This window comes from Myotis myotis, unplaced genomic scaffold (genome assembly GCF_014108235.1).
Source record: "Myotis myotis isolate mMyoMyo1 unplaced genomic scaffold, mMyoMyo1.p scaffold_m19_p_25, whole genome shotgun sequence".
Taxonomy (NCBI): domain Eukaryota; kingdom Metazoa; phylum Chordata; class Mammalia; order Chiroptera; family Vespertilionidae; genus Myotis; species Myotis myotis.
The window spans coordinates 647,157-671,459 of record NW_023416330.1 but is presented as its reverse complement, the minus strand read 5'-3'; the positions used below and the strand labels follow the sequence as shown (position 1 = coordinate 671,459).

The following is a 24,303-nucleotide window of genomic DNA, read 5'->3' as shown; positions in this document are numbered from 1 at the left end:
TATAGGATAGAGGTCTGGTGCACGGGTAGGGGCTGGTTGGTTTGCCCTAAAGGGTGTCCTGGATCAGGGTGGGGTCCCACTTGGGTGCCTGGCCAGCCTGGATGAGGGGATGATGGCTGTTTGCAGCTGGTCACACCCCCTTCAGGGTGGGGGTCCCCACTGGGGTGCCTGGCCAGTCTGGGTGAGGGGATGAGGGCCATTTTCAGGCTGGCAGGTGACTGAAGCTCCCAACCTCTCCTTTTTTTCTTTTGTCTTTTATTCTGGGATTTATTTACCTTCAATGGCTGTCACTGGAGTTGAGAGCTGGCTTTAGCTCTGAGGCTCAGCTCCAGCTCTGAGACCTCGGCTGCTGAAAGCAGGTATCTGGTTTGTTTGGGTTCTATAATTGTAACACTGTTGCGGTCCTGCTCACTCCAGCTCTGACAGCTGAAAGCAGGTTTCTGGGGTTTGTTTAGGTTCTATAATTGCAACATAGTTGCTTAGAGTGCAAGCTCAGAGGCCAGCAGCGGCAGGCGGGGAAGCTTAGCTTCCTCTATCACTGGAGCAAGCAAGCCTCCTGTTCGCTTCAGCTGCCTGGCTGCCGGCCGCCATCTTGGTTGGCAGTTAATTTGCATATCTTGCTGATTAGCCGATGGGAAGGGTAGCGAAGTTACAGTTAATTACCATGTTTCTCTATTATTAGATAGGATAGACTAGAGGCCTGGTGCACAAAATTCATGCACGGTGGGGGTGGGGGTCTCTCAGCCCAGCCTGCACCCTCTCCAATTGTCCAACTGCCTGTGGGATGGGGCCTAAACTGGCAGTCAGACATCCCTCTCGCAATCTGGAACTGCTGTCTATTAACTACTCACTTGCCTGACTGCCTGATTGCCCCTAAACTGCCTCTGCCTGCCGGCCTGATCACCCCTAACTGCCTTCCCCTGCCAAACTGATTTCGCTCCCAATGGCCCCCCTCTGCTGGCCTGATCTCACCCGCAACTGCCCTCCCCTCCTGGCCTGCTTGCCCCCAACTGCCCTCCCCTGCTGGCCTGATCTTGCCCCCAACAGCCCTCCTCTGCAGGTCTGATCTCACCCCCAACTGCCCTCCTCTGCTGGCCAATTTGGTTCTGATTGGTCAGTTTCTATGCCAGTCAGTGTCAGAAGCTCCGCCTCCTAGGCAGCCATTGCCTCCCCACAGCACCCACATTTGGTTCTGATTTGTCGGTGTCTATGCCAGTCAGTGAGAGAAGCTCCGCCTTTTAGGCAGCCATTGGTTCTTCACAGCACCCACATTTGGTTCTGATTGGTCAGTTCCTATGCCAATCAGCATCAAAAGCTCCACCACCTAGACAGCCATTGGTTCTTCACAGCACCCACATTTGGTTCTGATTGGTTGGTTCCTATACCAGTCAGCATCTCCGGGCCTATCTCCGGGCCTGATCAGAGAGGCGGGGCTAAACAGCCGCCCCCATGGAGGCAGGGAGAGAAAGAAAGGCCCGGCTGCTGGAGAAGCCCGGAAAGAAAGAGAGAGAAAGAGAGAGGCAAGTACTGATGATCAACAGCTGCCACTGAGGCTGCAGACCAAACCCTGCCTCTCTCTCTCTGGGTCTCAGCTCCCTGGGCCGTCAGTGCTGGGTCGCCAGGGAATCCCAGTGCTGACTGAAGGACTTCCGGTTTGGTCAGCCTTCGGTCATTACAACCCCGGGCTTTTATATATTAGGATACCTTGGATTGTCTTGCTATTAAAAATGTATTTTTAATTATATTTTATTTGTTGCTGTAATTTATTGATTTTCTATATTAATTCTATATCCACCTTCCATAGTAAATTTTCCTATTTGAATTAACAATTTATCTTTAGATTCTATAGGACTTTTTAACAGACAAATCATCTGTTAATAATGACTATTTTGTTTGTTTCTTTCCATTTTTCCTCTTCTTCTTTTTTGTTTGTTTTAAGTATCAATTTGTTGTTTCGCTTACTTTTTAATATGTTTTTACTGATTTTAGGAGAGATGAAGGGAGAGGGATAGAGAGCTAGAAACACTAATGAGAGAGAAACATCAACCAATCAATCAGCTGCCTCCTACACACCCCCACTGGGGATTGAGCCCGCAACCTAGGCACATGCCATGACCCAGAATTGAACCACAATCTCTTGGTTCATGGGTCAACACTCAATCACTGAGCCACACCAGCTGAGCTCCTTTTCTTCTCTAACTGCACTAGCAAAGAACTCACCTACAGTGGTATTTATTATTGGAAATAAAAATATTTACGTTGGCTTCCAAATTTTAAAATAAGTACTTTAACGTTTTACCATGAAGTACAATGCCATTTGTAGGCTCAGGGTGGGTGTCTTCATCAGGTTAGGAGACTCTCGAGTTCTCAGCTTGCTGTCCAATCTCACTGGTGACTGCCCTTCGGACATGATCCCTTGACTGCATTCGCATTTACTCTCCTCATATGAATTCCAGTCATAGGTTTCCTATGGTGAACCAACTTGCACACATGAAATACACTTTCTGTGATGATCTTCTGTATACATGGCTGGATTCAGCTTAGTATTTTGGGATTCACAAGTATTCATAAAGAATGGTGCACCATGCTCCTTTCTCATACTATCTCTGTCTGCTTTCGGTAACAAGATCACACTGGTCCCATAACATAAAACTGTGAGTGCTCCATCTCCAAGTCTCTAGACAAATTTGTATGAAATTGTTAGAGTTAACTATTCTTTGAAGTCTGGTAGAAATGTCCTGGAAATTGTCTGTTCTTCATTTTCTTTCTATCAAAATGAGTCTGTAGAACGTTCCTTTCTGGCAATATTGAGGATGAGAGGGCATTAATTCCTTCTGCCAAAAATCAGCTGGAATGCTATAAATCCCCTGGAACCTGCTTGTCCACTAACTCCGTGGGTCCACTGCATCTGCTACTCCTCGCAGTGCTGGCTTTTCCAGACGTCTGGTCGTCATCAGAGCCCCTCTCATCTTTACATGTCGACCCCTTGTCCTGCATGTCCTGTCACCTCCTGCCTCTTGGGACGATGGGTCTGGTTTGGGGTGAGATGTTGCGGTAGCGCCACCTACACGTGTGAGTGCTGACCTAGCTCTCAGACAGCAGGACCCACACTCTCTACTTCGGCAGAGTAAGTGCTGTGCTGTGTGCTGATGTGGGCCCCCAGCACCCGGCTCTCTCTGTTCCTCACAGCCACATGGTCTCAGTTTTTATTAAAACCACCTCAGAGGAGAATTGGAAGAATCCAGATATACTTAGACAATTGGAAATGCTAATATCAATTTGCTAATAGATGCAAGAATGGATAATATCCAATAGGACAACAAAAGGAAATGTGGGGGCTAGCCTGTGTACCTGGAGGAAATCAATCGCCTCTCCAGCCGACAGAATGCATCTGCACAGCTCTGGGTTTCCCACAGGCTGACACCTAAGGAGCCTAAGACAGCCAAGTCAGCAGAAAAGCAGCCCAAGTGCTCGGGCTCCATTCCAGAGCCCAGGTGCCCAGGCTGTGTGCCCGGGAGCAGAGGCCCGGAGAAAAGACTGGGTCCCACCCGTTGACAAATTCAGAGCTGATTCAAGTAGGGATCACAAAGCCTTCCAGATTTGGAAAAAGGTCAAAAAAGGCCCCAAATTAACAAGTAACTGAGTTACTACTATGTTCCAGATAAAGGGCCAGTAAACTAACAGAGGAGAGAAAGAGCCATTGGGGACGCTGGTAGAAATGGGCCAAATACGGGCTGTATAAAGTGACATCCCAAGTTGAAGCTACACTTGGCCAATACTTCATAGAGATCAGAAGATTATCACTGTGACATGCTGAATAAATCAATTTACTGACAAATAAACATGAGTCTAAATGCCAAATAAATATAAGATTTTAACAATCCAAACACCAGCCTCAAGGGTGAGCCCTGGTCCAACAGGTCTGTGGGGTGGATCATAATTATGTAAAAAGCTCTCTAGTCAGCATTAAATCTGACATTTAACTTTACTTCCAAATAAAGTTCTTTCTAACCAAGTGTGGATAGTTTTCAATTCCCCCCAAAAATGTTTTAGAAAAGAGACTCTAATTAACAATGACTATTTCATTCAATTGTTTCATGAATACTGGAAGTATTAGGGCCAGTTTAGTTAAAAGTACAATTACTTTAATATCTAACCTGGTGATTTTTATTTCCTCCCTCCCCAAACTTCTCCTCATTTAACAGAGAGCCCTGGATTATGAAACCTTTCTTAGTAATTTAATCATCATATAAAATAAAGTTTGGAGTTTAGATACCTATTAAACATAATACCTTTGTTTACTGCCTGTACCAGGAGAAGACAAAAGGTAAATGAATGGAGTGGGCTCTGTGACACCTAAGTTCTCACATTGCTTTGCTAGCACAGAAAGTGATCCCACACAAATCTTCCTGGTGCTTCTGTAACAACTCTCCTCACTGACACGCCTGGCTGGTCCCTAACAATCACGCCGCTTTGGGCCACGGTACTTTGCAAGCAGAGAGGTGAGGTGACGGTGCCCCTCAGTGAGAACAGCCAGCCCATTCCACAGGTGCAGACATGGAGAAAACGCGCCTGAGGTCCCTTCAGCAAGGAGAACGCCAGGGTGCAAGCCCCTGCACGGCACTGTCAGGCAGTGGAGAGGAGTCGGGCTGAGGTGGGACGCTCCCGCTCTGGCAGCAGAGAGGTTGGAAGCCTGTGGAACTCCAGTTCCAAGGATGCGACTATCGCCAAGTGCAGGGGAGTGAGTGGGTGGTGGAAACTCCTCTGCCAGGCAACCAGCAGTGATGCCATGAGGCTGCCACCCTCCGTCCAACAGACAACTGCACTGACACAGTGACAAAATTATTTTCTTCCAGGAACTGAAGGATGGTTAGTTTAAAATCTTTATAAACTCAAATAACTTTTAAATGAAACACGTGTACTCTTTCCCTCAAAATAATACTTTTCTATCCTCGGAGATGCTCCATGCCATGCTTCCAGGTGGGAATCGCTCAGTGTATCACTATAGTCGCACCTTTTACATCTGAGTAAGGGTGCAAAGGGACCCAGCTTATAACATGGCCAGAACCGGGCAGCTCTACATTATCATTCTCGTCCACGTTGGTGCTCTGGAAAAATACCAGTCCTCCCACAGGGGGAGGGCAGAGGAATTCTATTAATAAATTACTGAATGATTTTTTTCTCAAAGGTGTTGGGGAAATCAAATTAACACATAACAACAGTGAGTGAGATATGACTCCATTTTCCGTAATAAACACCAAGATCAAAACGCGACCCTGGGTGAGTTTCCGTGCAAGGCTCCCAGCAGGCGTTTTCCTTTCTGTACGGACGGGACTTCCTCCCACCCGAAGCCCAGCCAAATATGCGCTGTGCCACTAACACTAAGCAGCACTTCCTTAATCACTCATTTCCAACAATTTATGGATGATCAGTGGCAAAAAACGAGCAAAAATAATGAAAGAACGCAATGAAAGCTCCCCGGACCGCACTGGACTTCCTACTCGCGTCTGCGGCCCTTGAAGACAGAGGCCTGATACAAATTAGCCGCGGGAAAGCCGTCTGGCCATAAAATACAGTACAGGGTCACTTTTATGTAAGTTTGCCAAAAGGGACATAAACCAGGACAATCTCAAACTGTGACACAGGATAGAGACATATTAAAGCACTCGGCCTCGTGCGCGGCTGTCATGGCGCTCGCTTTATAGACTTCCCGCACCAGCACCCAGCCCCTCGCTCCACCTGGTCAGTCTAATTAATTAGGAAGGAAGTTACCCCAAATTCTGTACTTTTTGCTTTTATTATCAAGCACTCCGTTTGAAGTTACAGGAGTTAACCTCTTAATCCCGCAGACCGCGCGCTCTGCTCTGGACACTGGGGGATGTCTGCCAGGCCTGGTAATTGGTCAGGATGTTGCTGTCACTCATGTTAAATTTTATGCTATGACTTCAAATAAAAGGTGGGCAGTAAGGTGAGGCACACTGTAAAGTTACTCCCAGAAACATCTTTGGTTTTGAATTAATCCATCACTGATGAGGTTTTTTTTCACTTTCATTAAGTTGTTGAATTTTTTCCTCCCAACATTTTAATCCAAAGTAAGATGTTAAAATACAATATGAAAGGAACACATTCCTAACCCACCCAAATCCGTCAGGGTCCTTATACGAAGGGAAAACACCGTAGGACATGGCCCAGGCGGTCCAGAGGCCTCCCCGAGGCAAGGTGGGCAGAGAAACCCGCACAGCTACCTGCAAGGCACAGGAAAACGCACTGCCGGCCCCAAGACCCTCAGTGTACCTCTGAGTGACTGAGATAAAAACTGCAGAGAAAGAGTCTCCCACAAAACAAACAAAAACCAACAGAGGCGACCTTTTCATCAGAAACATTAAGATGTCTGCATGGGGCCAGGCTCAAACACACATGAACATAGAATATGTGTAGATGACAGGGAAATCATCTAAACGTGATACACATTTCACTGTAACAATAAGTTAGAGCTCCAAGAGAAAAGTCACTGAAACAGCTGCTTCTTCAGAGCCATTTCTATGCGCCGACCGTGCTGACATGGAGTGGGGACAGCTAAGAGATGGCCCACAGCACAGGAACCCGCAGGGGAAGGAGGAGAAAGGCTTTTAGGGACATGGCCAGCCCCCCAGGCCTGAAATGTCCTGTCTGAATTAACATGGTGGTTTAATTAAAAACTATGTAGAGAATTCTGCTTAATTTGATTTTCAATTCAAGCTCTGCATCCGCCCGTGGCGAGTGGCCAATTTCCGCATCTCGGCACAATATGCAAGGGGCTGCTTTAAAATCGATGCCCAGGGGAATCGATGGAGGAGGGGCCACAGGCCGTCAGGGACACCACAGACTGAGACACAGTAAAACGCGCCAGGAGGGTGGCCGAGGAATATAAAGCGACTTGAACTCAACCATATTATAAGTTTGTCATTACTCAGGTTATTGTGCTGGCTACCAATTAGAGGTGTTTTCTAAGCTCTCTTCAATGTCGCTGGGAACTGATGTGTCCAACGTCACCAGCAAGCAAAGAGCTTCAAAGGCATCAACAGAAATACATGTACTTGCCAGCCGAGGGAGCATGTCAGCAACTCGAGGAGGCCACAGCCAGTGACCGGTACCCCTACAGGGCTGGGCCCAGAACGCTGAGGCCGCAGCCAGTGACGGGTACCCCTACAGCGCTGGGCCCAGAACATCGCAGCTTACCAGGAGGCGGGCCTGCGGCCATACTGCTGCCTTCCTTCACAGAAAGGCACAGCCTGAAGCTCCCGTGTGCTGTGCACATTCACACTCAACTGGACAATGCTAATAACCCTTACAACTTCCCTGTAATTGATTTAAAACCGAAAGAGTGTGAATATTTTTAAATAACATGTCATGATCACCTTCCCTGGAAAGCTTCCCAAACATCCCTAGGACAGCCTGGCAGCCTAGTCTGGCAGTGGGGTGACCCTGCTTCAGTCTAGGTCATTCTAAAATGGGACCTTCAATCTCCAAGCTGTGGGAACAATGAGGAGCCGCCTCTGCTCAGTGGCCTCGGACGACCCCCGACACCACTGCATTTTCTAGGACAGGTACCAGTCAACGCAGGCAGCTCTGGGAGGACGGCAAGGACAGCTGACGTCCAGGGGCTGGTCCCGGACTGCGGGCTTTGCTTTACATGCGACCTCCTCCCGTTAGGCCCCCATACACAAGGCCACTCACCTCAGAGGAACCCTAAGCTTGGGCGTCTCACCTCTGCACTCCGGCCTTCCCCAGCACTCAGCCTCCCCTGCTCCAGGCCACTCCTCCCTCACCTTCACTGTTACCCTCCTCCCTCAGAGGCACTAAGGACCCGCTCTTTGAGTTGGTTTCTACAGCCTCCTTCATTCCACCACCATCTAGTCAGATCAACAGCAATATCTTGAGTGCTGCCTCCTCGCCGTCTTTTAAAATTCTTGGCTGTTTGGGAATTAGTTGGGCAGCCATGCCCCACAATCCTTCATTCACCACGTCAGCGCCCTTTGTGATCCCACAGAGGAGCTGGTGAGCCAGAGGGATCTGATGACAGTAACAGAGTGAATGTTCTTTCCCTCATGTAGAGAGAAACGGGAAGCACATAACTTTGAGGAAAGAATGCTGTATGGGTGGCGGGGGGCTGGGAAGAGATCAACCAAAGAACTATTATGCATATATGCAAAACCCATGGGCACAGACAACAGTGTGGTGAAGGCCTGCCGGGCGGAGACGGAGGGGGCCAGTCGGGGGTAAAGGGGGAACATCTGTAATACTTTCAACAAAGATAAAGTTTAAAAAAGAAAGCTGCACAACGGAGGGGTGAGGTGCTGCCTCGCCTCCCGGGCCCCTCCTCCGCACCACATGCAAACAACACAACACTTCGGGGGCTCGGTGGTTTTCCTTTGCCCAAGAGAAGAGTGACATGTCACGGTTTTTGTGTCCAGTTTTTTTTTTTTAATTCTAGAGATAGTTGCTAATTCAGCTCCAATAATTCAAGCCAAGTCGCTTTCTAGTTGGTTAGTTCACAAGAAGGGGGAAATAATTGGGAGGCAATTATTTGCAGTTTTTAAAAATTATTTAACTAATAACTAGACTTTTATAAAAAACATAAAAGTAGGTACACCTATGAGACCAAATGTGAAACTGTATTTAACACTGAGCTTTCCAGGCTGTTGTCTGCAGCGGGCAGATTCACACACGGCAGAGACAGAAAAGAGGGTTCTGCATGTGTAAGGCAAACACCAACAGTGACTATAGGGACATGTGCCCCGGCGCTATGTGATGGGCCAGGCGGTGAGACATCTTCATATGCCGGTGCCACCACCACACGGCGTCTCACCTTCCTTTAGTGACTTAGATAAAACAGTAGATGCAAAAATCCTTTATAGAAGTCCTGTGCCCACTCCCTGCCACCTCCCATAAAATCCCAACAACCCGGCGGAGGACTCGGGCTGCTCAACCAGTCTCCGCACCAGGCATTCCCTTTCTCAGAGAAGCTCACGTATTGCTCATGCCTGGGATGCACTAGGCCAGCGGTTCTCAACCTGTGGGTCGTGACCCCTTTGGGGGTCGAACGACCCTTTCACAGGGGTCGTCTAAGACCATCGGAAAACACATATACAATTACATATTGTTTTTGTGATTAATCACTATGCTTTAATTATGTTCAATTTTTTTAAATATATATTTTATTGCCCTAACCGGTTTGGCTCAGTGGATAGAGCGTCAGCCTGTGGACTGAAAAGGTCCCAGGTTCGATTCCGGTCAAGGGCATGTACCGTGGTTGCGCGCACATCCCCAGTAGGGGGTGTGCAGGAGGCAGCTGATCGATGTTTCTAACTCTCTATCCCTTTCCCTTCCTCTCTGTAAAAAATCAATCAATAAAATATATAAAAATATATTTTTTTTTTTAATTGATTTTTTACAGAGAGGAAGGGAAAGGGATAGAGAGTTACAAACATCGATGAGAGAGAAGCATCGATCAGCTGCCTCCTGCACACTCTCCACTGGGGATGTGCCCGCAACCAAGGTACATGCCCTTGACTGGAATCGAACCTGGGACCCTTCAGTCCCCAGGTCGACGCTCTACCCAGTGAGCCAAACTGGCTAGGGCATGTTCAATTCTTAACAATGACAATACATCCTGCATATCAGATATTTACATTACGATTCATAACAGTAGCAAAATTACAGTTATGAAGTAGCAACGAAAATAATTTTTGGTTGGGGGTCACCACAACATGAGGAACTGTATTAAAGGGTCACGGCATTAGGAAGGTTGAGAACCACTGCACTAGGCCAACACCCGCCTACTCCTCCTGCTTTGTGGGCGGGTCCCAGCTCCAGAGCAGGCAGCCTCTGTACCTCCCGGGGCTCTCAGGGCTCGCGGAACCAGGACCTGTGCTCCTCTGCACCTCCGCAGCGGCTGCAGTCTACAGTCCACCACCCCACAGGCTACTCACCTGCCTGACTTCCCTCGACACCCTTCCAGTCAGGAACCTGTCTTTCCATTTCTGTCCCTGGCAAGCTCCTATAATAGCAGGATAATTACTACCTAGTACATGCTTAATTAAACTGTCGATGAATGAATATTCATCAAAGGCTCCCAAATTCTACGGAATTGGTTTCTCAAGTACCTCATTTCTTCTCAATGCTCATTCTTCCGGCCCTCCTGAATGCTGTAGTGTACAAGCCGTTCTAGACTACCAGGGATGGTCCAGGAGCACGCTCTGCTCCACTCCTTGCACCCACAGCACCTGCCCCGAGGAGACCCCCTACCGACCTCCCCATTCATCTGGCCTCTCCTTCCCCAACCCACTGCCCTCTCCTCCCCATCTCACTGTCCCTGGCCAGCTCCCACCTGATGGCCCTCACTGTGCTCCCTGCAGTGCTGGCTGCAAACAACACAAACACTTCAGAAGCTCAACAGCAACCCCTGGGTTTAGTACTAATTCTGCACCTGCACATATGAGCTTTGTAGACAATTTAATAACATTTACTATCGCTGGGCCTCAGATGTCTCCTTATAAAAGGAGGGTTTGAACGAAATCCCTTTCAGCAACACTTCCTATAATTTCTTCAAGAAATTACAACAAAGAGCTTTTTAAACTATGTAATTTTTCACATTATATAGATGACTTAGGTAATTTAAACGCATCACAATAAAAAACAACTCCAATAAATAAAAGCCAGTGATGTCCGGCCAGTGTGGCTAAGCGACTAAGCGCTGACCTATGAACCAGGTCTGGAAACCAGAGAGGCGGGCCCACCGACACACTTTCACCTCACCCTCAGGGGCTCTCCCGGGCCCTCTGGTGAGCAGGCCCAAAACGTGCTGAACTTCAGGTGTACAACAGAGTCGTCAAACACTGGCTAAACAATCTCATTCCTAAGAACCCACAAAAGGTGACGTGAAACAAAAAGTACACAGTTTACAATCTCCCAAGCCAACTTTATTTACATGACATTGCAGTACTGTTCCACAAGGTCCACAGCACACTTTCCCCCATATGTTGCATGAATAGACTAAAAATGAAAAGGCATGCTGTGCTATAAATAAACTGTAACACAAGCTCATTTTGTCAAGTTTAAAAGTCACCCAAAAAGTACTAGCTACTTAAACCTTTGCATTATATTCCAAAAATTATAGCAAAGAGCTCCACAGACTATAAGTAAAAAATATTCCTTTCATTTTAAAATGCCATATTCAAGGATGGATGAAGTCCTTACCACTTAGAAAGTCTGACTAATTGAGATGCTCTTGCGAAGTCTCCCATTGGTCCACTTCTACCTCCTACCCACTCACGGGAGTGGCTTGCAGCACCTTGGGAATCTGATTGTCTAATGGAGCATGTCTAATGCTCTAACAGGCTACAATCCTGAAAACACTGGACATGAAATAACTTACATCAAGATACATTCTAAGCTTCTAGAATTTTGTTCCATGCTTTAAACCAAAGGAGAGGAGAGAGCCTAAGAGAGAGTAACAGCTACTGCGCTGGTGTCCCATTCCACATGGCACACTCCACTAGGCAGCACCCCCCCAGGAGCACTCAAAGGTCAAAGACGCCCGGGTCCCTGTGGACTCACAGTCAGTTCATAAGCAATGTTACTAAGATACTCTTAAGAGTAATAGTAACAAGATGTTGTTATTAATTAAACTTATTACATTCCCGTCAAATGGCTGTTAAAGCCAAGTTTATATAGTTCAACATGAATGGTACTTACTTCTCCATGTAGCTAATTTAATTCCAAAACACGGCCACTCACCTTTTTCAGGCCGGCAAAACCTTCCGATTCCAGGAAGAAGAAGGCAAAGGGCATCAGGACAAACAAACAGAGGTTGGAGAAGAGAGAAGCGAGGTTCCACAGACCTAGAGGGCAACACAGAGGACAGCCAGGTCAGGGACGGACACGACACGCTCGGCGGAGAGATGACCACGCTAAACTGTGGCATTAGAGCGCTGTGCTTTCTAACAGTAAAATAAACACGAACCTGAAGAGAGTGGCCTAACAAATGGCCTAACCTTAGAAGTCAGAAAGTAATTACCTATTTAAATTGTGTGCAACTTTGTCACATGTACCTACTGGTAAAAGCCAAGATAGGAATGAATTTTTCCTCACACCCTGAAATAAAGTCACTACAGATATGACATGTGCAGAGACGCACAGACATAGCTTCTTTAGACATATTGGCACCTGAATATTTACATTAGAGCCACTAGCATTTATTGAGCACTTAATAAATTCCAGATACTCTACTAAACATTTTACATGCATAATCTCATTTAATTTAAGCCTCATAAAAACCCTAAAAGTAATAATTAGCATTTATGGAGCCCTTATGTGCCAAGCACTATTCTAAGTGATTTACAGATATGATGCGAACTCATTTACTCGTCCCAGCAGCCGCCCAACACGACAGCGGTGGAGGCAGGTCACCAGACTGGCCGAGGTGCACAGCCAGCCTGTGGCTGTGCCAGCTCCTGGGATTTTTAAAAAACACCACACCACAGACATTTTAGTAAGCAATTCCAAGTGGGAAAGAGAAGGGAAGCTTATATACCCTTTTCCCGTTCTCACATATACCACACTCTTTTAGAAGCCCCTGTAAAAAGCAACTACGAACAAATTTGGAAAAAAAGAACTTTAGGTGTGTCCTTGGGACAGAACTTGGCCCAACACCTCCTACTTTTTAAAAGTAAAAAACTGAGCCCCAGCTGGTGTGGCTCAGTGGATAGAGCACCGGCCTGCAGACTGAAGGGTCCTGGGTTCAATTCCGGTCAAGCGCACATGCCCAGGTTGCAGGCTCGATCCCTAGTAGGAGGCATTCAGGAGGCAGCTGATCAATGATTCTCTCTCATCATTGATGTTTCTCTCTCTCTCTTTCTCTTTCTCTCTCTCTCTCTCTCTCTCTCTCTCTCTCTCTCTCTCTCCCCACCCCCACTCAGTCTCCCTCTCCCGTCCCCTCTGAAATAAATCTATAATAATAAAAGCATAACATGCTAATTAGACTGGACGTCCTTCTGGATGTCCTTCTGGACGACCATCTGGACCAAGCCTGGGCTACAAGGCCTGAGGCAGCCGCCGTGGCTACAAGGGCCAAGCCCCTTGTATGAATTCAATTTCCTGCATCGGGTCTCTGGTAATAAAATAAAATTTTAAAAAAGGTAAAACACTGAAATTTAAAACTGATTTTCAAAATGATGGCTATAATCTTTATAAAATTTACAAAATCCAGAGTCAAAGATAAAAATTATGCTATGATTAGAATTCCGTGCGTTTGAAGCGGGCACCTGCTTTCTTCCCCCCTGGATTTCCAAGGCGTGATGCCGGGCTCTGGGGACACAGCCACTAGAGAGCAGAACACAAACCTATGTGGTTGCAGCTCTCAATCCAGGCACCAGACACTGCATGTGAGCTCTCAGGGGACCAAGATGGTGGTTACTATTAACATCCGTTGAGTCCTCACCGCCCAGCCCCATCAGAACAGCAGGGGATACAAACAGAAAGGGCAGTGCATCCTGTGGAGCTTCTAGAGCAGCTGTCGCCAGCAGGTGGCCCGCCAGGTCCGAAAGGCTGGCGACCGCTGATCTAGATAGAGAGACTGGCCTTCAGTAGGGAAGGGGGCAGAATTTAAAAATTCAACTTACAGTTTCTTATTCAAAAATGTAGGCAAATTTAATGAAATTGACAACTTAGCTTAGCAGGAACTAAAATGTTTCACAGATTTTGGGGGGAAACATCTTTCAGTGGAAAAACTTTAATTTGAACTTTTTAAAATAAAAATTGTTCTAAAGTACTTTTCTACTTTCCAGACTTTCAACACCTTCGCTTTCAACACATGATCACCCAAAGGGGTTATCATCAGAGTCGATTGTTTTATTGCATTAATAACTGGAAGGGCTCACAGGACAGTGGCTCAATGCCTCACCTGGAGTGTCAGACACCTGGGTTCCAGCCCCATCAGCATGTCCATGTGCCAACCTACTGAGGCGCAGGTTCTTCCCTATAAAGCGAGGCGAGGACCCAGCCTACAGGTGGTGTTGAGAACTAAGTGAAACAACGCACAATCAGCACACCTGGCACACACAAAAGCATTGCGTGACTTTCTGCTTCTGTAACAGCCACAGCCCCAGAGGTGCTAACAGGCGGGATGACTTCCCTACTCCCTTCCTGCCAGGAGTATCAGCTCTTGCTTTTTGTCACCAGCAGTTTGCACGTCCAACAATAATCTCTCCCCTCCCCCAAGAGATGCTGGGGATGGGCACCATCTACACACATGTGCCTGAGAGCTGATGGGCCTCAATCAGAGCTGTGCCCTCCAGGTCAAGTTCACAAACTTCAGTGGTCTTTCGCCTCTACTTTGCTCAACAGCACTTGACCTCCCTCCATAGGGTTTCCAAGTAAGTTACTTCCAGTGCGACTGAAACTTCGCGGCCACACTCAAGGGGCCAAAGAAATGCATGTGGCTCGCGAGCCGCAGTTTGCCGACCACTGATCTAGACGATTCATAGCACATTATATTCTTTTGGTGGAGAACCGTGACTGCTGTATGTTGCTTTGGTTAGGTCTGGTGGAAAACAGAGAAACTGCGGTTTTCAATCATTTGTGCTGAAGAGATAAAAGTTTGTGTATTCTATCTCCTGTTAAGTCCCTAGCATCTCAGGCATGTTCTGGATGCTTTGGGCACCACACCAAACTCTTCCTGATAAGGTAAGCCCTCTAGCGTACAGATGCCTTCCAGCTCAGAAACACGCCTTTACCCACAGCGGGAAACGGCAGCCACTCTTCCCAAGTGCTGCCCCATTTTAGCAATATCAGCACCCATTCCCACACCCTCATCTTCTTCACAGGTGCCTGCACGCTACAGCGCAGCTCCCCAGAGCCAGGCTCCCAGCGGGGTGGCACCGTGCCCCCCCCCCCACCCCGGCGCTGGCTCCAGGGCCAGGATCCCATCCTGCATGGCAGAACACGCATGACATTCTGTAGCACCAATGTTAACCAGGAAACACCCTCAGTAAAAGCTCACAGGCCAACTAAGGAAGTAGATTGAGAATAATTCTCCATTGTCAATGCACAATGAAGGGAATCACAACACAGATAAAAATTAAAAATATTCATTTTAACCAATTCACCGAGTGATAACTGACATAAACTGCATACTGAAGGTGTAAAATTTCATCAATTCTGACCTAAGGACTCACCAGTGACAGCACCACCGTAATCAAGATAATGAGCACGCACCCGTTTCCTCCACCCACTTTATAATCACAGCGCCCGACACTCCCAGCCCTCCTCCCGGCAGCCACCACGTCCACATGAAGTTCAGAAAGACAGCACATTTAGAATTTTATATTCACAGTGTGTGTAATATAGTCTTGTCTGGCTTCTGTCGCCTCGCACAGCTTCCAGAGCTTTTCTAACACTGTGACATGGATCAGTCGTTGGCCCTTCCATCCGAATCCGTGGAATCCAGCTCTCACACTGCACCATTCACCATTCAAACTCTCCCTGGTCGTTGCCAATGTGTGGCGCTCACCACGAAAGCCAATGCAGCCTCTTTGTCCAGGCCTCTATATGGACATATGCTTTCATTTCTTTGGGGTAAATATGTGAGCAGAAAGTGGCTGGATTATATAGCAGGTGGATGTTTAACATTTTAAGAAACTGCTGACAAGTTTTCCAAAGTGGTTATATAATTTTACATTCCCAGCAGCAGAGTTCAAATTTCACTTGCATTTTGCCAAAACATGGTGTGAGCAGTCTCCTTGGTCTCTGCCCATTCCAGTGAGGGTACAGTGGCAGCTCATTATTGTGTCGACTGGCATCTCCCTAATAAGGCTGTGGGCATCTCTTCATAAACTTGCTTGCCACATGCTTATGGTCTTTGGTGACGTCTCTTCGAATCTGCTGCCCACTGTTCCCTGGGTTGCCTGTTCACCTGTCACGAGTGTGGCAATTTCTTTATCTGCTCTTAACACAAGTCCTGGGTCAGGGAAGTGAGCCACAGGCATTTTCTGCCAGACTGTGCATTGTCTTTCTATCCTCTTAACAGTATCTTTCAAAGAACAAAATTTCTTCATCTTTATAAAGTCCAGTTTATCAATTCTCTTTTTTGCTTTAAAAGGTACCATATTTTTCCATGTATAAGACACCCCCATGCATTAGATGCCCTCCACTTTTCCAACCCAAAATTAAGAAATCAATATGTTAAACATTTTGCTGGTTTTCCTCTTAAGGCCTTCTTCCTTTTTGGCATCTTAAGGGGTTGTTTTTCCTGTTTTCTCCACGGTCTGATCATACACTCAGTGGGAGGACCAAACTGTCTCTCTGCAGCTCTATGGCCATGCTCTTTGCACAGCTGATCACATTCAGTTTAAATTCTGCAGAGTAAGACAGTCGCTTACCGGTATTTATCTTTTTATTTCTAACATCTTTATGGGCTCAGAATGCTCAGGTCCCTGTTGCACTCTCCACCTCCAATTACAGCATCAGCTGACATCAGTAACAATAAGGCTCATGATTGGACGAGGCCTGTTTGACAAGGTATGGGCAGCTGTGCACCCTCACGGCTCCCTCCTCAGCTCACTTCCGTGTATAAGATGCCCCTTGATTTTCAGTCTAACGATTTCAGAAAAAAATAGCGTCTTATACATGGAAAAATACAGTAATTTCCACCCAAAAAAAACTATGGCCTGGTCCAGTGCCACAGGCTTCCTCCTAAGGTTCCCTACATGGACTCCAGCTTTAGGATTTACATTCAGGTCTATAATCCTCTTGAGCTGCATTTTGTAGATGATCCGGTATGGATTGAAGTTCATCATTTTTGTGCATTATCCAGTTGTTCTGACACCATTTGTGGCAAATACCCCTTTTCCACCAAATCAGCTTGCACCTTTGTTGAAAGTGAATTGACAATGTATGTGTGGATACTTCCCTGGACTCTATATTCGACTGAGCTCAGCTATTTGTCTGTCTTTATGCTGATACCACATGGTCTCAATTACTGCGGCTTTAAAAGTCTTTGAGTCAAGTACTAAGACCTCCAGTTGTTCTGTCAATTCTAAGTTCTTTGAATTCCCTTATGAATCTTAGATCAGCTTGTCAATTTCTACAAAAAAAGGTCTGCTGAGATTTTGAGTAGGACTGCGCTGAATCCACAGCTCAATCTGGGGAGGCCAGGCACTGGAAGCGTACTCTCCTCTAGCCCATGAACACAGTCCATCTCTCCATCTAGTGCGGTGCTCTTTAATATTTCTCAGTGGTGTTCACAGTGTATGGCATGCAGTCCACACACCCCTAAGCTATTTCGTATTTTTTATGCCATTGTACTTAACTGGCATTGGTTTTTAAGTCAACTTCCAATTTTTCATTGCTAGCATACATAAATGCAATTGAGTTTTGTATACTAATCTTGTATCCTGCAACCTTGCAAAATTCAACTATTGGTTCTAATAGCTTTTTAAAAATAAATCCCATCAGAATTTCTATATAGACAATCATATCAACTGTTAATAGTTTTCCTTTTTCCTTTCTAGCCTGAATGTTCTTTACTTTTTAAAACTCACCAAAATGATGTTGGGTAGTAGTGGTGAGAGGGACACCCTCGCTCTGATCTCAGGGGAAAAGCTTTCAGTCTTTCACTATTAAGTATGATGTTATCTGTAAGGTTTTCCTAGATGCTCTTTATGAGAACGAGGAAATCCCCTTTCATGCCCAGTTGCCTGAGAGATTTTATCAGGAATGAACGCTGAATTTTGTCAGATGATTTTTCTACATAAACAGTGATGAGCATATGTCTTCTTTAGTATGTGAATATGATAAATTACATTCAGTGATTTTTTTTTCAGAAGTTATGATCTAGTCTCCTTTTTAAATATTGTTATATTTGACTTGCTATTATTTTTTTTAGAATTTAGGAATCTATGTTCCTAAGGGATATTGGTCTATAGTTTTCATGTAATGTCTGTCTGGTTTTGGCATCAGGGTAATACTGGCCTCAATGAGTTAGGAAGTGTCCCCTCATTTTCTTTTTCTCTTTTTTTAAGTTTATCTTTATTATTGAAAATAATACAGGTGTACCCTTATTTTCCCCATTGACCCCTTCTAGCCCGACCTCTCCCCCCACTCCAGGCCTTCACCACACTACTGACTATATCCAGGGGTTATGCATATAAGATCTTTGGTTAATTTCAATTTCCTGAAAATGTCTGTGTGGAACTGGTATTATTTCTTCCTTAAATATTTGGTAGGGCTGTCAGTGAAGCCCTCTTGTCCTAGAGTTTTATTTATGAGAATGTTTGTAGCATTTCCACAATGTCTGAAAGGGATTCAGTTATTCTGCCATTCAAGGAATTTTTTCATTTCTCTAAATTGTTGGATTTGCTGGAATAACAATGTTAATAATATGCACTAATTACCCTTGCAATAGCTGTAGGATGTGTAGTGATGTCACCCTCTCTTGTTCCTGATATTGATCACTGGCGTTTTCTCTTTTATTATTTTTGCTTTTCAATGATATTGATCTTCTATGTTCTACATTTTCTGTTTTCTATTTCACTGATTTCTCCTCTCATCTTTTTTAATATCCCATCTTCTTCCTTTGGGATTCACTTGCTCTCCTTTTTCTAGTTTCTTAAGGTGGAAACTGTAGGAATTTGGGCCTTTTTCTTTTCTAAAACATGCATTTCAGTGCTGTAAACATTTTGAAATGATTTCTTTCCATTTTTATTCAGTTAAAGTACCTTTGAAATTTCCTGTTTTACTTCTTCTTTGACCTATGCCCTATTGGGAAGTATGATAATTAGTTACCAAAGACTTGAGGCACTTTCCAGATACGTTCTGTCACTGATATCCATTTGATCTCAGCATTGTCAGAGAACATACCTTGTATGACTTAAATCCTTCTAAAGTATGGAGACTTATTTATGCCATTGGGTGTGCCTGTCTTAATAAATGTTCCCAGTGTACTTGAAAAGAATGTGTTCTACTACTGTTGGGCAGAAAGTGCTAATAAATGTAAATTAGGTCAAGCTGGTTAAGAATGTTATTCAAGTCTTCTATTTCCTCAACTTTTCCTTTCTACTTGTTCTGTCTATTATTGAAAAGGGGATATAGATATATCTGAATATAGGTGTGATGTTGACTGTTAACTCTTTCATTTCTATAAGTTTTGCTTCACATATTTAATATTAGGTAGATAAATGTTTATTATGTTCTTTTGGTGAATGAACCCCTTCACCATTATGAAATTATCTTCTTTATTCCTTACTCTTTTCTGCTAATAATATACCTACTCTGGCTTTCTTTTTGCTAGCATTAGGATGGTAAACCTTTCCTCCTTTGTTGTTAACCTATTTGTCTTTCTAGTTCAAGTGGTTTCTCGTAGGCAGCATCTACTTGTGTCTTCCTTATTTATTCAATCTGACCATCTCTGCCTTCTAACTGGGGTGTTCAGACTACTGCTGTGGTCAGGTTCAAGGCTATCAGCTTGCTCTGTTTTCTGTTCATCCACTGTTCTGTCTTCCCTTCTCCCTCCTTTTCTGTGCTCCTTTGTATTAGCTCTTTGCTATGACTCCTCTTTGTTTCCTTTATTTGCTTACTGGCTGTACCTCCTTGCTGAGCTGTTTCAGGGGCTGGGGTTATCGCGCACACCTCTAACTCCACACACTGCGCCTCCCGTAGTGTCACTTTGTGGGCAGCACAGAACCTGTACCAGTGTGTTTCCATTTCCTTCTCCCCGCCTCTGTACTGCTGTGGTACTTGTACATGTTATACAACTCACAATACACTGTTACTATTTTTTATTTCAACAGTCAATCTTCTTTTTTTAAAAAAATATATTTTATTGATTTTATACAGAGAGGGAGAGGGATAGGGAGTTAGAAACATCTATCAGCTGCCTCCTGCACACTCCCCACTGGGGATATGCCCGCAACCAAGGCACATGCCCTTGACTGGAATCGAACCCGGGACCCTTCAGTCCGCAGGCCGACGCTCTATCCACTGAGCCACACCGGTCAGGGCCAATCTTCCTTTAATAAGACAAATGACAAAGGAAAACTTGTATGTTCACCAACAAACGGCATGCTGGCGCAGGGCAGCGGCTCCTCTCCTCCCTCTGTGCTACTGGCAGCACTGCTTCTTGGAGCACAGTTTGCTGGTGATGAATCTCTAGCTTCTGTATTTCTGACACTGCCTTTATTTTGCCTTTGTCTTGGAAAAACATTCTCACTGGATTTAGGTTGCCAGATTTAGGATGGACTGGCTTTTTTTCCCACAAGAAAAATGCCAATTCTTATCCTTACTCCTCTGCACTTATATGTCCTTTTCTCTGCTTCCAGATTCTCTCTGTCACTGGTGCTGGCCAATTTCATGGCCTGGCATAGTTCCTTGCACACAGGCTTTCCAGCATAGAGGGCTGGCTGAGCTTCTTGGACCAGTGGGCTTATAGGTTTCACCTATCTTGACAATTTCCTGCTGCTAATTTTTCAAAACTGTTTCTGAACGCTCCTTCCTTCAGGAGCATTATGTCACTGGAGCCCTGGTCAGCTTCTCCTGTCAGTTTTCGTCTGGGTGTTTCTCTTTCCCACAGTTTCCTATGGTTATATTTCTGTATTTGTTCAAATTTGTGTGCACAAGTACACCCACACCTTAATACACCAAAACCTTTTTAAAACACATCCCACGTCCATAAAACATTTAATGTGGGTCTGTACTGTGTACTATATGTCCTACAACAGAACAACCTTCCCCGTCCTGACGGCATTGTCTGTCTGTCTGTCTGTCTAACCAGCTGGTCTGCAGCTGTCCTGGGACCTGCCTCCTCCTGTATAAAACACGCTGTACCCTAACTCACTGGGCTCTCGTGAAGAACACAGAGAAATAACGCACCACCAAGTTAAACACTTTCAGCGTCTCAGCCCGCCCTGTCTCAACACAGCGAGTGGCCAAAACACTGAAAAACTCTAATGCCTACCAGCATTTAGACCAAGGCAAGGAAGTGATGCCAGTTACATCTAAAATTAGCTCCCAACCCTTTCCCTAAAGAAGTGTTACCATTAATTACACCAAAAAAAGTATACAATAAAAACCTGTGCACATGGCATTAACAAATATAAAAACAATGACAAAAACTGGAATAGAAAATAAAATGCAAAGAAAGACACCAAACTATTAACAATGTGAACATAGTAAAATTATCAATGATTTTTTTTCTTCCTGCTCTTCTACATATTCTGTTTTCTTTAAGGCACATAAAGACCCTTAAAAACCATGACACATATATTTAAACCCAGTTGTGAAACTCAAAATTCTCCATGTCCCTATGTCACAGGGCAGAGGGCAGCAGAGCTGACTGGAGCTGGGCATGCTGGGGGCCCGCGGCACACCGCCACCAATTCCCCGGTCTCCCCGATGCACAGGCCGAATCTGGCCTGAGTGAGGTCGCATGTTAGCACATGGCAGGGAGCTCCAACGACTGCTCCCAACAAGGTGCAACCAAGAATGCAAACCCTTGACTGCTTAGAGTCCACGCTACTCTATAATTGGGGGGGGGGGGGGGGGGAGATTTCATTTAGTTCTTGCAATTTGAAATAATCAACTGTCATGCATAGCACAAAAGGAGGTTTCTTATTGTTAGTGATCTATAAATATACAGGCATCCAGAATTTATCTTTCTGATCATACATGCCGCTTTCATGCCATGAAAACTACAAATTCAAATTCTTCTCTGGAAGTCAAAAGTTAAGATATAAAACTTGGCCTGGGGCAAAAGCTCACACAGCAGTAAAAGCACCTCCTCTGAGCAGCCAGCACATGGAAAACAAGGCGGTTATGAACAGCGACACAAAGACATCTGCTCCTGTGGATGTTAACAAGCAGAGTGTCCGCTGGACCAGGAAGAAAGACCATCGATGAGTACAGTCTGAACACCAACTGGTTTAGCCTGTCAGGAAATTGGGTGCCTTCTTTTACCTGTGGAACTTTAAATATACATTCTATAGAATTTAAATGTTATCCCCCCCCACCCCCCATCTGTTCTTTCTCCAGAGACTCAACATGACTGCTGGCTCTCGGGATATAATCTAGATCAAGGATGTCAAACTTGCAGCCTAGGCATTCGGCCCACCAGCTTGTGAGTTTGACATGCTTGATCTAGACCAGTGATGGTGAACCTTTTGAGCTCGGCATGTCAGCATTTTGAAAAACCCTAACTTAACTCTGGTGCCGTGTCACATATAGAACTTTAAAAAGATTTATATTTTTGATATTTATTTTATATATTTAAACGCCATTTAACAAAGAAAAATCAACCAAAAAAATGAGTTCGCGTGTCACCTCTGACACGCGTGTCATAGGTTCGCCATTACTGATCTAGACCCTCCCTGTGCCGTCCAGCCCACATCTGAACGCACTGGTCAGTGATCATACATACACAGTAGTCCATGCATGGTTACGGAGCGAGAAACTCCTACCACCCACTGACCTCGTAGCCATCATAACGTCGCAACGTGTCATATTACCCTCTGCCAGTTGTATCCCAGTGCAGCAATACAATCACCTACAGTGCATAGTACTTGGTAATAATAAACGACTACGGTACTACTTCATGTATTTTCTATACTTTTAATGTTATTTTAGGATGCACTCTTTCGACATTTAAATAAAAAAGTCTACTGTAAAACAGTAGCTGTGTTAAGCCTGCGGTAGCCTCATACATCTCATGTTTATCTGATCGTGTCTCCTGATGGCATCATTTCTCTCAGGCCTGCTCCAATCTCGCACTGTTTGCACAGCGATGGGCTGCACAGGCTGACAGCCAGGAGCACTGTGCTGTGCCATGTGCAGTGGGCTGTACCGTCTAGGTTTGTGCAGAGGCCCGCGATGATGTTCACACAACAACAAAAACGCCTAATGACGCATTTTTCAGAACATATCCCAGTCGTTAAGCTGTGCATGACTGCATTTATTTTTGTAAGAAATATTCACTTAACATTATGAATTTGAGTTGATAGTTTTATCCTACTTAATCATCCACATAAAAAGCTTTTTTCAAAGTCCAAATAATTAAATGCAACAAATCAAGTTTATTAACAAGAGTAAATAAATGTGAATGTTTTAGACTTAACTTATGCTAACTTAATTATCAATTTCGCAAAATATAGAAAGCTAGAGTTACTGTGAGAACATCTAATATACAGAAAAATAATAGGTCTATCAAACATTCCCAAGTAGTAATTATATTCTTAACAACTATCTAAAACTTAGTAAGTTCCCAGCATCTTACAAACATACATCAGACATACACACATAATGTTCCTAAGAATAGCCTATAATTTGATAAAGCATTCCTAAATTAAAAATTAGGGCTAATAAACATAAAATGCTACCACTGCCTTTATTTTATTACATGTCAGCTTATAAGATAAAAAGAAATATAAGTCAAATTTCACCACTTCACAAAGTTAAAATTACATGCTCCAACACAGTAGTAGAATCTTAAAAATTCAGAATCCTTTAGTTTGTCTAAGTCAGCATCAATGACAACCTTTTTGAAAGACAGCCAATGCCTATCCCTGAAAGAAGTGTCTGAATTTAAACAAAGATTATTTAATAATCCCCAAATACTGAGTTTAAAGCCAAACTAAGCCACACCTGACAGAATGCCAGATCACCACAGGACGTGTTAACTTCTAGCGCCATCTGCTGGAGTAACAGGATAGTACAACACTGTGAGGCACCTAAGCTCCCACCTTCATCACATGGAAACCTCAACGAATTTAAACAAGAAAATGAATCCGAGTTCAACCACTGTCAATAATTTCCAAAATGACAAAACTAAGTTAAAACCAATATTTCAGTGGAATTGATTGTCAAAAAGGGACTCAGATAATTTTTAAAATTCTACCAAGAAAGCATAGATTTAAAAGACAAGTTTATGTTTGAAGAGTCAATATTGTGAGAACTTCAAAACTAGAATAGCTTCTATTTATTTGCGTAGAAAACAACAAATAAGGAACAATTTTAGCAATGATCTGTGAAATTTTTTATATTAATACTAGGGGCCCAGTGCACGAATTCATGCACCTTGAAAGGGACTGCGGGCTGCAGGCTGCAGTGGGCACAGGGGCAGGTCTTGGCCCATCCTCTGTGCCCACACCTGGCCCCCAGTCTTCTGTCTGCTGGCAGCCCCGCTCCCACTGCTGCCGCTCCCACGCACTGATGGCGCTGGCCCCACTTGCACCTGCTGACTGCATGGAGTGATTGGGGCCGGCGCCAGCAGTGGGTGCG

The 24,303-nt window shown here is 44.9% G+C and overlaps 1 protein-coding gene across 9 annotated transcripts in view; it reads right to left on the bottom strand.

Annotated features, from left to right (window-relative positions):
• LMBR1 (limb development membrane protein 1) overlaps nucleotides 1-24,303 on the bottom strand; it is a 127,884-nt gene that overhangs the window by 68,143 nt on the left and 35,438 nt on the right. For all 9 annotated transcript variants that reach the window (XM_036356070.1, XM_036356064.1, XM_036356067.1 and 6 more), the window contains one exon: nucleotides 11,779-11,882. In XM_036356070.1, coding sequence (XP_036211963.1) covers nucleotides 11,779-11,882 — 104 coding nt within the window. The remainder of the gene's footprint in view (nucleotides 1-11,778; nucleotides 11,883-24,303) is intronic.